General features: G+C 36.9%; 2 protein-coding genes across 2 annotated transcripts; one reads left to right on the top strand and one right to left on the bottom strand.

Annotated features, from left to right (window-relative positions):
• On the bottom strand, positions 1-3,000 carry mibp2 (muscle-specific beta 1 integrin binding protein 2). Its single transcript, XM_084746162.1, has 8 exons — positions 2,725-3,000; positions 1,583-1,673; positions 1,314-1,362; positions 926-1,115; positions 768-839; positions 565-671; positions 356-450; positions 1-270 (listed from the first exon to the last, which is right to left on the bottom strand). Exons 1-7 carry the CDS (start codon positions 2,748-2,750, stop codon positions 365-367), a joined length of 621 nt encoding a protein of 206 aa, XP_084602288.1. The 5' UTR covers positions 2,751-3,000; the 3' UTR covers positions 1-270; positions 356-364.
• A 6,871-nt stretch (positions 3,001-9,871) lies between these two features.
• On the top strand, positions 9,872-13,478 carry LOC146332666 (uncharacterized). Its single transcript, XM_084746047.1, has 4 exons — positions 9,872-10,006; positions 11,143-11,317; positions 11,411-11,640; positions 13,162-13,478. The coding sequence occupies exons 1-4, from the start codon at positions 9,974-9,976 to the stop codon at positions 13,432-13,434; spliced, it is 711 nt and encodes a 236-aa protein (XP_084602173.1). The 5' UTR covers positions 9,872-9,973; the 3' UTR covers positions 13,435-13,478.
• The last annotated feature ends 1,781 nt before the right edge of the window (positions 13,479-15,259 follow it).

Genomic DNA, 15,259 nt, shown 5'->3' with positions numbered 1-15,259 from the left:
TTGGCAGGAGGTCATTTATTGACATAATGCAACTGGTGCAACCATCCTCTGAACACATCCATCAACTCTCTTTGGAGTGTACGCTGTAACAAAGCAATAAATATGGTCGATATAAAAATCATGCCAGCATTTGATGCCGTCAAGTTAAACATTTACATATCCTTAAAATCATAGCAGTCAGCTAGATGAGCTGCCAGGTAGAAACTTTAAGGCAAGGCGGTCTTCTGCTTGCAGGCTGAGTATATGCTCCTTTTAGCCGATCATAATGACCTGTAATAAAGAGAAAAAAAAATTATCAGAAACTTACATTTGAATAGAAACATTCTGTAAGAGGATAGTGAGATTCTTTGTTTACCTTTGTTGGTTAAAGAGACTTCTGGATGTTGTTCAGGATGTCGCCGTAGACAAAGTTGAAGAGCTGCTCCTTTGACTTGGTTCCATCTAGCTGCACTGTAATAGCACACACACATTTAATCAACAGGAGAAACTTTTTTATCTCATTCAAATAAATAATTTAGTTCCATGCAAAATACGTAGCAATTAAAAACATTCACTCAGACTTACAGACATCAACTCTTGATGACTCCATGATCTTCTTGTGTTTCAGGTACATGGGCCAGACGTGGCCATCAAAGAGGCCGGGGGGGTCTGGCACCGTGTAATTCCTAGAGCTGCAGAAAAAACACATAACACCAATTACATACAATAATAATTAAACAACAGAGCAAACCATAAACACCAGTTACGTAAAGTGTCTGAACACTTACCACCTCCTCTTTTTGCATTCTTCATATGGGATGGAAATAAAGTAACGTTGATTCAGCACGTCGATCAAAGGTCTGCAGGAGCAGAGAAAAATTAACTTCCCATTTTTTACTATGAGAACAACACTAACAAAAATGTGATAAGCACACATTGTTCTTACCCGTAGGTGTAAAGCAGGAAGCCCTCCACAATAAGGATGTGAGTCTCCTCATCCTCCTTGTGTTCGGACTTTTCGATGATCTCGGTATCCAGGGTGTTATTAACGCCATGAGACTTCTCAAACTTCACTGGGTTCTCCAACCATGCGTAGATCGTACTCATCATGGCGTCCATGTCCAGAGCAGTAATGACTGAAGAGCAAAGAAAGAGAAAAGCGTGTAGAAAAATTGCAAAGAACAAGTAAGAAAAATGTTTAGTATTCAAGTTTGTCTATACTGCATGCAGATTACAAATGAAACACAACGTTGAAGCAGCAGCAAACACACAACACGCACACAAATGCACACATACACACACAAACAAACCCTTTCATAAAAACCCAGGCTTACCATCGTACTGCTTAAAGCCATCTTCACCAACTTCAATCTGATCTTGGGGCTGAAACATACATTGATAAGATGTACCCAGGTACATTCCACTAGTGCGCTACTATATGGAAGGCTCAGATAGCGTTTTTACACACTACTAGATCAAACTGTATCTACAGCAGTAACACAGGCAGCAAAGTGTTAAACACCCCACCACCTTGTGTTATTCAGAGCAATCCCTTTTGTTAATATCCAAAATTCATAGGGGGGTGTGCATGTATGTGACTCACCTTGAAGAAGTCATCCTGATGTACCACACAACAGTTGGGCAGGTTCTTGATCAGTCTGTTGGTGAGGGTGGTTTTGCCTCCGTTGGTTACGCTGAATGGAACAAAGCAATAAATGGGAATGAATGGTGGATGATGCAACCCACATATTAATGATTAGACCATCACATGAAATACAGTGGCTGGAACCAGGAACCAAAATTATCAGGAGTCACTTGGTAAAATATGCACGCAGCTGGTAAATTTGCTTCATTCACCAATCAAAAAAACCCTATGGTAGTCTACTGAGTGTGACATTCACTAGACATTTGGTGGCGGACAGAATTTATTTATTTATTTTTTTAAATCCTGACTGAACCATCCATTTGACAGTTGTGTTGAACATTCAACATTTTCCAGCGCTCCTATTGTTATACACGTGTAACTGTCCAAGACAATTTCGCATATTAGCATTAGTTAACGCCGATTTAAAAACAAAACAAACCAGCTAGAAGACATTTTCAGGTACCTTAAGATGAGGTATTTACATAACAACTCATAATATACACATTTAATTGATTTATGCCATAGATAACCACGTTATACCGATGGAAGGGTGGGTCAATTGGGCATATGGCGGGCTTACTTGTCTCTTATTACATTCTTGTAACCGTTAGCTTTAGCTCTGTTTATTGATTAGCAGAGAGGATTCAACGTGTTAACAGAAACTGTGAAATGAACACCGACATATATGGTTAATTCGTAGTTTAAACAGCAAGTTACAACAAAAAGGAAGCGACAATTTTGCGGATGTCATGACCGCCCTCCCCACGTGTGCCGGGCTTTTACGGCCTAGCAGTACGGTTAGCCGGCTAGCTTAGCTCCCAGTCATTCATCGACTGTGTCCGGATAGGAAACCCCAAACAAGCAGTCGATCTCGCGAGAGTTACTAATTTCAACCAATTTATGTTTTTTCCCTTTAATCTGTGCATTATGTTTTTGTCTCTGAAAGGCAGCAGATCATAACTACAGCACTATTACGATAAAGAATTAATTAGTTAGTACAACATGCACCGTTAATAAACAACGTGTACAATTCTCGCGAGAAGTTCCGCAAGAATGAGGTTCCACTGTAGACACGGGCCCATTCATCCTGCTGTACTCACCCGCCGATGCCAATGATGTACTTCATGTTTTCGGATGGTTAAAGTTCGTCAAAAAGCCGCTGAGAATTCGTCAAAACGTCAATAAACCGGTTCGGGATCGCAATGATCAGACGGGAAGAAAGCTTAAAAAGAGAAGGTTGCAGCAGGAAACGTCAACTACTTGATTCCTCCATGGCACTTGAATTAAGTGAGTAAGGTAAGAGAGCAGAGACGGGCTGTCACTCGGACGCGGTCTTCCACCGAGAGAGAACCGTCAGATCAATGCAGCTTCTACACATACTGGAGAGAGGGCCCTGATTGGCTATTTAAACACCTCGGAGAACCCATAACAGCTAATCAGGAGCGAGTGTTACCGCAGCTCCAGCCCACTTCCTGCCTCGGCTCACCCCGCCCTCTCCTAACCTAACCATAACCCATGATGTAATTTTAATTTTTAACGCTAGAAATGGAAAAATAGAGTACTTCATGTACTTTACTCTAATTTATGCTTTACTATAGTTGCACTCAACTATTTTTGGTCTTAAGTATAGTACTTCTTACTCGACATTTATGTGACTGACAAAGACACTTTGCCAAATTATGAGGGACAAAAAATTACATAAGCATACATCTAAACATGAGCAAACAAATGTATAAATAAATAAATATAAAATGCAAAAACATAAAAATAAAGTAAATTTAAATGTTTCTTAAATGTATTTTGACAAATATATTATTTTTTATTTCTATTTTTAATAATAAATATTTTCCGCATTTATTATTTTCAGTTATTTTATTTATTTATTTATTTTGTCCTTTGTGTGACTGATGTAAAAAAGTATGATCCATTGTTATAGTATAAACCATAAAAATTAGCTCCAAATAGGGTTTCAGATTTTGTGTATTTTCCTTAACTGGTAGCTGAAAATGCAAAGAATCGATTAATCATTAATTATTAATAATACGCAAAACTCATGTTTTTTTCCAAATTGAACACATTCTGCAGCAAAAGATCTTTACTTTGAGTCCTTTAGTGTTGGTGCCACTTTTATTTGAATTTTCCTCATCACTTACTAGAATAAACCTTTATTCTCACAAGATAAAATATTGTATATAAAGATGGAAAACACTGTGAAAAAGTAAACAAACAATTCACACAAAATAGTAAAACAGAGAAAGTTGCAAAAACAGAGATTAGATTTTTGCAGGTCATTGTCGGTAGCGTGTCAGTAACTTATCTAATCTGTATGAAGACATGGCCTCTTTACTGCTGGGACGTGAAAAGACACATCTTTACTATATGGGCCACCTTTGCATTGTGGGCATTGTGCCGCTAACCTGTCAGATTTTTCCACCTTATTAATTTTCGCTCAGCAGTGTTATCAGCATACCTGCAATATACGAGATAAGGTGTCAGTACATGCCACAAAAAAAGAGTTCATGTAGTGTCTGAATCATCGACGCACAATAAACAAAGGGCAACATATTTCAGCACGCACACACACATTGCTGTGGTGTCTATTTCACCAGCCTGTAGCTGCTGACCTCGCTCTGTTTTGTTTAGAAACTCCAACCAATTCCATGACACAGTTTCCTGAGGTTACACCAAAATATTGCTTGAGTTTGGGTTTACACCCTCGAGAACCTCAACTATGAAGAGGAAGTCGCCAAGCGTGGAATTCAGTTCGGCTTGTAAGATTTCTATTCATAGTTTGACTCAGCTTTGTTCTGCCAATTTGGAGCCTGAAACTGAGATTTTCTTGAATTTCTTGAACCACGGACTGCACAAAAACCTTTATATTTATGGATTAAATTAAATATAATGTTTCAACTGGGTCAAACTAAAATAATAAAAAAAAAACCTTCTCCATGTCTAGTTATACAGTTGATATCAGCTGTTGCCTTCTCATTTGACTTCCATGTGATGTCATGACAATACCTTCACCTTTAAAATATGGCTGAGAGATTCTTGGAAAGTGTAACATGGAGGCCTAATCATGTTTTTCATGCCATTACCAAATTTGTTGAAGAAGACCTTTGAAAACCTCTGCTAGGAATCCCCACCCGTGCTCACTCCCGTGATTTAAGCGTGTAATGTCGTCTTTACACTTACACCTCCTCACAAAGTCACATGAAGTAATATCCTCTGATTCGATTGAGATTTGGACGATCAGATTCGATTTTATTGCACCATATCCTCATGCAATATTTCAGTTACTTGGCAAAGCAGTTTTAGTAGCTTAACAATGTCTGGGTAGTTAAATATCTAGAATATCAAAAGGCAATTCTGATGTGGTGGTGTTCGGTAGTTGTGTAACTGATGAAAGACAAAATCCACTGTTATATCAAGTAAAATAGTGGCAAAAGAAATAACTCAAATCCTTTACTTATAAGCAGCAGTACCAATGTGTAGAAACTAAAAGTCCTGCATTCAAAATCTTATTTAACAAAGCACAAAAGAATCAGCATTAAACTTAACTTTAAGTATTACAAGTAAAAGTGCTCATTATGGTTCATTTCAGAATAAAATTTATGCATTAATGTGCATTACTTTAATGTAGCAGCTGTTAAAGATGGAGCTCGTTTTTATTATTTATGTGCTGCTGGGTTGGTTGTGAATCAGTCAGGGATGGTGAAGTATGAGTACAAAATGATGACGTAAGATGGCATGAATAAGTATTTAATGGCGTAAAATGGAAATACATGCATGACACATTCTAAAATTGGCTCTAATATGTCAGAATAAAATGACTAATTTAACCCAGAGTGTAAAAATTAACATTTTTGTTTGTTTTTTTCAAGTAATAATAAGACACTGAATAACATTTTTCATGCAAGATGGAGCTAAAAGTGCTTTATATGGTCTAAACCTAACCAGACCGAAACATAATTTGTGTAATTGTCTGTTATTTGATCCAATTTTATTGCAGGCTTTTATTTTGTTTCAGTTTTGCAAAAAAAAAAAAAAAAAGTGTTTATATAATGGCGCTGTCTGCTCTTTTCTTTTTCCAGGTTAAACAGCTGGTTTAACTTTCTGTGAGTTTAATGAATGTCTTTATTAGTGTTTTGGATTTTTGTGTCACGTGCTTTCAGTCGAGGGTGTGAAGGTCTGAGCGTGCATCTGCTTCCTTTTCAACAAATTTTATTACTGTGGATTTGATTGGACATCCTCCTGAATGTGTATACTTGTATTATAGCTTTCACACATGACGCTTCCTGACTGCTACTGCAGCTGTTTAGTCTCTCTATATGACCATTATGTGTAATTTACAAATCTAAATAGTCCAGGGCTGCTCAAAGTGGGGCCCATGGTCTTAAGTTGGCCCCAGTAAGGTTTGTATTTGGACTGCCAGTTGATTCCAGTGAAAAAAAAAAAAAAATTAAGGATTTTAATATAAATCACTGTTAACATGGTTTTATTTTCTGTGACGTAAAAATACTTTTTAAATAAGTTCCTTAATTATTAATATTTTTGTAATCTGAACACGGTGGACAGAATGACACTCTGAGCAGGAAGTCGATCATTTAAAGGAATAGTTCAGGTTCTTTGAAGTGGGGCTGTATGAGGTTCTTATCCATAGTCGGTGTTTTACCTACAGTAGATGGCAGTCGACTCGCCCCCAGTATGGAGAAGCAGAGAAGATACCAGCATGGACTCTAAACAATGTACTGTGAACACTGTAAGCAGCAAAATCAGCGTCAGTTCAAATATACACTATATTCAGAATATTTTCACTGCTTTACCTTGCCATCACACAGCCTTTCCCAACGGGAAATTCCCGTTATATAAGCCATTTTCAAACTTTCTCTGCCAAGGCACGCCAAAGGCAAAGCCAAAATCTCAAGGCACACCAACATTCATAACCATGCAAAATAGCCCCTACAACCAAAGTAACCAACAGAGGCAACAAGCACTAACCAACCAGAGGCAAAGTTCCCAGGTGGGAGGGGAAAAAGGCATCAATCCATCAGGGCCTTTGCTGTGGCACACTGTTAATAATTCCCACCATGAAACAACTGTGAGAACACCGAAAACTGAGTTCTGGTTTGACAGACTCTTTTCACTATAGAGTTTGTCTCTGCTTCAGGAAATTAGTGCATACAAAGTACAGTACACAGTACATTAAAAAATTCATTCCTAACTTTTAATGTGTGTATTAATAATAATGTATGTCTCTCACAGTATAAGCCAAAAATCTCTCTCTCTTGCTCAACCAGACTCTTTTGGCAGAAACAATCATGTTACCTTCCAAAGCATGTGAGTTGCTGGTTTACCACTGCCTCGATCTGTTAGCTAGTTTGTGTCATTGTGCGACTTTGGTGGATCAAAACAGACCTTTTCAAACACAGAAGCCACACAAACAACCCAAACAAACCAGCTGATCAAGTCAGTGGTAGATTAGCGACTCCTGTGTTCTGTGAGGTAAAAATACTGATTTTGCAAATGGAGTTTGGTTGGTTTGGAGAGAGCGATATTCGGCTTAAACGACGGCGCTTTCCTGTTGGAAAAGACTGCCTGATGTTGAGGAAAAAGCGGTGAAAATATTCAAAATTTAGTGTACACTTAATCCGATATTGATTTATTCAGGTAGACCTTTTTTAAAGTGGCTAGAACACGTTTTTGCCGACCCTGTCCACAGCAGGGGGCATGTCAACAGCCATCTACTGCAGGTAATACACTGATTATGGATAAATATCACAAATCTAAATAAGCAAGCTATCCTTTTAAGGGATCTTGGGACATTTTGCATCTTAACAATAAAGTCAGGGAAAAGGTTGTGCCCCCTGAAATATCCCTGTGAACTGAAGTTTACAGTACTGGAATTCAGCCATGACTGGTTTCATAAGTGAAGATTTTTTCACTTTGTTTCCTGACGTGAACCTAATAAGAGCTGAAGTGCTGAATCAGCCGCATAGCAAATATTACACTGTCCCACTCCACATATGAATGTCTCATAGACCTGAGAGGTCCTGCAGGGACTGTGGACATACTGCAGTGACTGTACACTGTGTTCCTCACTGACTTTTTTTTTTTTTCCTTCAGTCTCCAGTCTTCACATTTCACCTCAGATTTTCAGAAGTCACATTAGTGTCAGCCTGCATTCTTCACATTTAGTCTGGTCGTATCTCCAGAATTACCACATTTTATGCATGACTGGTGTTTGTTCACAGCGGAGTCAGAAAACCAAAAATTTGACTACCTAATTTGACCGTGTGATGTATCAGGTTACATCAGGATAATCACGGATAACCTTTCTAGTAGCTTCTCTAAAGTTGTGTATTTGTAACATGACTGAGAGAGTTGATACAGTCCAGTAGTCTCTGCACATTTTGTTCTGTTCTCATTGTTGACTGAAAACATCCAAACATCTGACTGCCATCTGCTGGCTGTGACTAAACTTCTGTTTCTGTCAGGACAGAGAGACACACATGTTCCCTCACGCGGTTTGTTTCATGCAATATATTCAGTTTAATATCTTTTACTCTGCAAAAAAAAGATGCACGCTTGATTGCAAAGACCTGCCTTTCTAACCTGGCTTTTATACATTATTTTATCACTCTACTGACTTATTTACTTGCTAATGACATTTTATTGGTAACATTTTATTCATGCAAAATCTTTATTTATTTTTTTTTTCATTATTATTCTTTTTTGTTTGTTTGTTTCTTCTTGTTTCCTGTCTGTGTTGTTTTAATTTAGCGATGTGAAGCACTTGAGGCCATAATTGTATGAAAAGTGCTGATAAAGTTGAGATAAAGTTGAGATGAGTTGAGTTGAGATGAGTTTAAGATGCTACTGGTGGCAAAAGTAAAGAAATTAAATAATAAAGCTCTCTTGCTTAAGCCCCGTCCAGATAAACGCAAAAGACAGATTGTTTTTTCACACACGCATTAACAAAAGACAGCATGAGAATGCAATGACGGTAAAGAAAGATTCTAAGAAACAGCTCAAACGTAAGCATCCCAGGAAGTGACTGAATTACTCCCCGTATGTGACAACAATGTGATCCTCTGTGTTTTTCTATGACTTTCTGAAGTGTTAAGACAAAATATTGATGGTACTGCATGCATTTGCAAGTGTAACTGCTTTTTTCTCATGTTCTGATGATGATCTTCTTATTTTTTTTAATGTTAAAATGGGGCCTAATTTAAGTCAGTTTACTCATGTGCAATATTTCCAAGAGAATTACCAGGCTGATAAGAATAGTGCTTGGATTTCACTATCCCTTCAAAAGAATGACAGTAACGCGCTGAATGTAGCCAAATCTGCTTGTGTTAAAGTGCGGGAATTTTGTTACTGAAAAGTTGCAGAAATGCAGTTGGACATGTTTTTGGCAGCTAATTTTGGAAAGGCAATATCCTCAGAAGCTGGACAGATGAGATGAACCAGCTCTGCAGAAACTAGTTAGAGGTCAGCTGTCAAGGGAATGATTTTGAGGAGAGCAACAAACCTGTAAAATACAACACATTTTTATTTTATTTCACTGGATAGGAGATCATTTTTTAGTATAATGCAGTTTAAAGGTGCATAAGAACATAAAAGACATAATTGTGTTGGAAATTTTTCATTTAATGCACATACTTTTTATTAGATGGTTTTCAGTATTTGTGTCCTGTAGATTGGAAGGAATGATGTAAGACATGATCAGCTCGTCATCAAGCCTCTGCAGAAGCCTGATAACAACCTGATCATTTGAATCAGGTGTGTTGGAGCAGAGAAACATCTAAAACATGCAGGACAGTGGGACCTGAGGACCAGGATTGGGAAACACTGATGTAAGAAATAACCATCAAATCAAAATGATAGTGTCGTTTTATGTGATTAATATAATCTGGAAAAAAAACATACATACTTGTTATTTTAGGAAAGTCACGGTTTATATTCATATTGTGTCAAATATGAACTAAATCAATAAGTAGTTCCATTTATTAAATCGGCGTAATCAGATGGTTTTTGATTGGGAACCTGCTGATATAAAAAAAAAAACTAATCAAAACAGACACAGAAAACGATAAAACGAAGCCATTTGGAACAAACTGACTAACCACGTCATAAAAAAATTGGAAAAATAGAATAAAGCACCTGTGAGATTGAGCTATTTGACAAAAAGTAGTCGAAACGATTTATTTTCCTTCTTCGGCAGGCGGCGCCAATGCTCCTTTAAGCTCGCTAACCGCTAATGAGTAAAACGTAGAAGAAGAAGGAGGAGGAAAAAGAAGAAGAAGAAACAAAAACCTGAATAAAAACAAAAGAAAATTCATGGTATAAATGGAGACGATGGACAGTGATGAGCAGTTAAATGTAAGAAAATACATGAACGAACAACGATTATACTCTTTATAACCAACTGACGCTCGTGTTATCCTCTTTTCAGCCATGTAGTTGACTAAATACCTCACAGAAGTTGACTTGCAAAGTTATTACCGTTAGCTAATTGTCTAACTAACCTGGTTAGCTATCTTAGCTAGCTAACGAGCGCTGATCATTATAATGTGTATTTGCTGGTGTTAATTCTTAACTTTACTCCAAAGCATTGATCAGTCATTCAGGAGATCTTAAGTTAATAACTTCAATCTGAAAAAAGTGTTTGAGGGAAAACATTTTTTCGACGACAGAAAAATCACATCAGGTCAGCAGTAACCGCTGTAAACAGTTAGCAAGGCTAGCCACCACTAAAGGCTTATATATAGCGTTAAATCTAACTCAGACTGAAGGTGCAAACAAAAAAACTTACCAGTATATTGTTGTGTTGATGTTTCTTTGCATTAGTCATGTTAAGTAAGGAAAGCACAGTTTAAGACTGAGCAAATACAATCATAATGAAATATTAACAAATACAAAACAAAAATGATAGAAAGTAAGCGAACCAAGGAATAAAATATTATATAATACAAAGTTAAATCTATTTCTTATCCTGTCTGGAGTGCAAATAATGACACAACTGAAATATGGCTTTCCCAGATCTAAGCAGTTTCTATTAATCTAAATAAAGATACAACTGTCTTAAGTATTGAAAGGTGGGATGTTTTAAATTTGTGTAGAAAACATCTGGCGAGTATTATCAACTTATTTTCAAAGAGAAAAACTAAATTTTTCTGTCCTCCAGTATGAAACCAAATCTTATAATATTACTATAAGTCAGGACTTGAAAATCAAATTATTGGTTAATACCCAATTGTGAAAATCATCCCAATGTAAATTACATGTATTACAAGAGAACATCAGATGTTTATTTGTTTCTATTTCTGTTTTACAAAATGTGCATTCATTACGATCAATATTGAATCTACCTGTTTCCAGTAACTCACACTTTAAATGAGCTGCATTTCACTCACAATCATAACAGACAACAAGACGCTCTTTAACTAATCTCAGTAAGTTGTTCACAAGTGCAGATGCCAAAGTTTTATCACTAATAACTTTATTATCAATTCCAGGTTCATATAACTATCCAGAAGGGATGTGTCATTCCTCCTCTGCAAAAATGCAGCTGCTGCACTCCGAGGCGATATCATTGTCCATTTTGTTCACCAGCTTTTTACAAACCTTCAAAGTACTCTAGAACTTTGCTTCATTTGGACAATCATATAAGGAGAGCGATATACGTTGGAGGTAATGTTTTTACATGTTGTAATTAATTAACAGTGTCAGCAAAATGACTCATAACTAATTTATTAATAATTAAACGTGTTGTTCATATTTCAGAGCACACGGTCTACAGATGCGGACTGCAGTGCAGAAAATGCCCACATTACCATTGTTTGTACTGCACAGCCACACTGATAAGGAGAATAGATTTCATCAAGCACCTTCAACTGTGCTGCCAGTCCCAACAGCAGAGAGCCGAAAATATATCCCAACTACGGACAGAAGTGTCAGAAAGATTCCAAACTGGATTGATCGCTCCATCGCTGACCCCTGGAGAAAGTGACATAGTAAGACTGCGATCATGAATAAGGCACTTTTAAATAAGCTGTTCGTCATGGCAGATGTGTATTGTCTCTTAAACATTTGAATTTATCATGTTGCATTTGATATTGTGTCACACAAAGAAAAAGTAGCTGTTCTTTCATCTTCATCTTGTGGATGTGAATTATAGCTCTCCTCTAGCTCAAATTACAACAAAATTAAATACACAAATAATAAAAACAGTCTAGTGCAACACAGAGTATTCTGATAGACTATAATAATACTTACTTACTTACTTAAACAAATACTTACTTTATCATGTTGCAATAATGTGATCTCTGATAGCAAACCTAATAGCTATAAACATGATTATTGGTTCTGGTGTGGAAACATCAGACAGCCCCCCTGATACATATGTTCCCAAATACATTTAAGTTTATTTACAAAAATATTCTTTACTAAAATGTAAATTATTCTTAGATTTACCTGAAAATTCGTAAATTAATTTTAACTATATAACTGGCTGATTACAGCTATGTGAATTTCATGAGTTAAATTTGAATTTAGCTCCTTGTTTTCTTCTTCATGAATGGAGAGAGCGTTCTCGACATTTTCTGTGTCAGTTTTTACTTTCAACATTTTTTTTAGACAAGGCAGCCAGAAGTTTACCCTTAACCGATACATTTATTGAATCTACAACCAGCGAGTGCTTGTGCTACAGAAAGTCACATTTTGTGATTAGGATCTTGTGATGATGGCTTGGAATAAATTATGCCTGCAGCATTTTTAGATGATGTAACTCTGCTGTTCTCCAGGTGCGTGTGTGGAATCATAGGTTGTGTGTGATAGGGTGTAACTGATCAAAAAGATGCGTCATGTTAGTTCATGCAGGACACAGAAGTCATGTTCTCCAGTTGTTATCAGCTGACAGCCAGCTGAGAATCAGTCACACACCAATCACAGCCCATTCTCACAATAAGACGGTCCATTTATATGACTCCCGCCTCACTGATCACTGCTACAGCAATGCTGCAAAGCTCGCTGCTGCCTCCACCACCCCAGCCTCTACCTTTCTTGTTCAGAGTCTTAACATGGCTAAAAGGTTAAATGGTATTTATATCTAGACTCTTGTATACTCATGGGGGGTTTATTCAGGGAGCATCTCAGAGTGGAGCCTTCAGCGCCAAGCACAACTCTATCGTCATTTGTTGCAATAAAAGGTTAAGTCTTAAGATCAGGGCATTTCTGATCAAACATCCTGTATGTGCAGGTATCAGGAGCATCTGTTTAGAAGGAGGGGGTCTTATTGTAGAACGCTTTGCACATGATTAAATAAACTTGCCATAACTGCACTGCAAACATTTTAGAATAGCCGTGTTTTATTGCAAATGTTTTAAAGATGTTTGAATGTTAATGTGGACAGATGACTTTGAAAAAGATCCTTTTTCAGATTTAGCCAGCTTTGGAAGTCTCATCTATCAGTTTGATTGGTTTTGTAATAAGGCCTGTCATTGAGCCTCACAGATTTTATTTTGTTGTCCTCACAGGAGAGCGACAGTGACTGTGAAGACACAACCATCATCATGGATTCAGATGATGAGAACAGCTGCGGAGCGAGCAGCAGCCACTCGGTACAGAGTTCAGAGCTGAACAATTCCAAATGTCACCGAACCGTTCAGACAGAAATCGAAAAACCACAAGACTGTGACGAATACTACTTCATGAGCCTCGTCAAAGTGTTTAAAAAGTTGAACCCTCAGAAAAAGGCAGACGTCCGGATGAAAATCGAGAGACTCCTCTTTGAAGCTGAGTTTCAGTAAGAAAATGTTTAAACACACACACAAACTTTTTTTCTATACCGTTTTTTTTTTTTTCATGTATTATCAATAGAATTGTAAGAAACAGACTGCAAGTATCTTAACACAGAAGTCTGTAAATAATGAAATATTTTTGTACTGTTGTCACGTCATGTTGTTTACAACATTAACAACATGACGTCACTTTCTCTCGTTAATTTTGAAATCTTTCATTGATCAAAACAAATGTCATGCCTGTGACTAGGGTTGCACATCTTGTTCTTTTCTGATTGAAAATACAAAATGCATGTTTTTTTCTCTTTCTTTTTTTCTTTATAAGTTTAAGGCCACGTTACTTATCTGTTAATTATCGATTAATGCCTTTTTAATCAGTTAAATTCTTATTGGGAATTAAAGGTTAATCATTAACATCCCCACTTTGACCCATACGGTAGCATGCAAAAACCCACTAGGACTCACAAATCTACCCACAATTTGTGTCATTTGTGCTCCAGTATTTGATACAGCATTCTCAAAGTGCCTTGTAAAACAGGCTTCTGCTTTATTTAGATTACATAAATGTCAGAAGTTTCTTTAAGTGTATTTTGCTGCAACAAGAAACAACAGGATGAGAAGGTTGAACTGAACTTAAGAACTCACAAACAACAATCTTATGAATATTCATAAGTCCAGAATGCTGCTTACTGACAGTTTTTCTATTCTCAGTTTACTGCTCCAACGAACACAATGAGAGTTTCCTTTTATGTTTTATGGTTCACTGGTTTGTATAAAGATTATTAGAGTAGTCATGAACAAAATAGTTCAAAATGAAAATGTAAAAAACAAATACCTGCTGAACAAAGTGACTTTATATTGAGACCTATATGTTTTGACACTAAGAGAGAGATGTACTGTGTGATTAAGAATGACCAAAGATTTCTGCAGTAAAAACTGCTCAGCCTACCTCAGACAGATGTTCTCACAGCTGTCACATTACTGATGTGGAGTCAGTTTTTCAGCTCAAATAAAGATCATGTTTCGACTGGCATCCAGCCATGTTTTGTATTTTCAGTTCTATATCCAGATTTTTCTCTGTGACATTTATCCTCGATGCTTTTTATCTGACATTCATGCTGATTCTGTTGAACTTAATTGATGGATGCGTTGTTGTTTAAGTTGTGTGTACGTGGGTGAACAATTTCTGTATGGACAGATGGAGACAGGAAGCTTTTGTACAAGTATTTTAGTAGTTAGGAAAGGCATGTGTTATACAAAAATAAGTTGCATCTTCAATAACGTAACCATGCATCACACAACATCTGCCTTAATGTGAAAATCATCTGAGTAGTAGGTGCTTAGTAGCTTCTTCTGAGCTTTGCACTGCATCATACTCTTCATCAGCTGATAGAATCACACGCTTAAAGACAAATGTAAGGTTCAGTAGCTTGTATCATAAATGGTGCGACAACATTTTCATAAAGTAAATGCTCTTGTACAAGAAAAAAATCAGAGAATGTATTTATAGAAAAACACAATTAAATGCAGAAATCATAGTATAAAAACAATTTAACTCCATTAAATGAAGTAATGTTAGGGCGCCATGGTCATAGACATACAGTATATATGTACATGTCAGTGTCACTGCCATATTGGTCAGCTCAAGACTGTCCTGTAAACACAAGTAAACAGGGAAACTGTTTTTTCTGGATAAAAAGCACTATAATGTCTACATTTCTCAACCAATTTCACCTGGTCGTTTTTATATTAAAGTGTCTGATCTGCATGGACTAAGTTAGAAGAAAATATTTTTCCAGCTCCTTGTAGATCATAGATCCTTGAATATAACATG

This window comes from Lutjanus erythropterus, chromosome 1 (assembly GCF_056507025.1).
Source record: "Lutjanus erythropterus isolate fLutEry1 chromosome 1, fLutEry1.hap2, whole genome shotgun sequence".
Lineage (NCBI taxonomy): Eukaryota > Metazoa > Chordata > Actinopteri > Lutjaniformes > Lutjanidae > Lutjanus > Lutjanus erythropterus.
The sequence above is the reverse complement of the archived record's forward strand: the minus strand, read 5'-3'. Positions and strand labels throughout refer to the sequence as shown.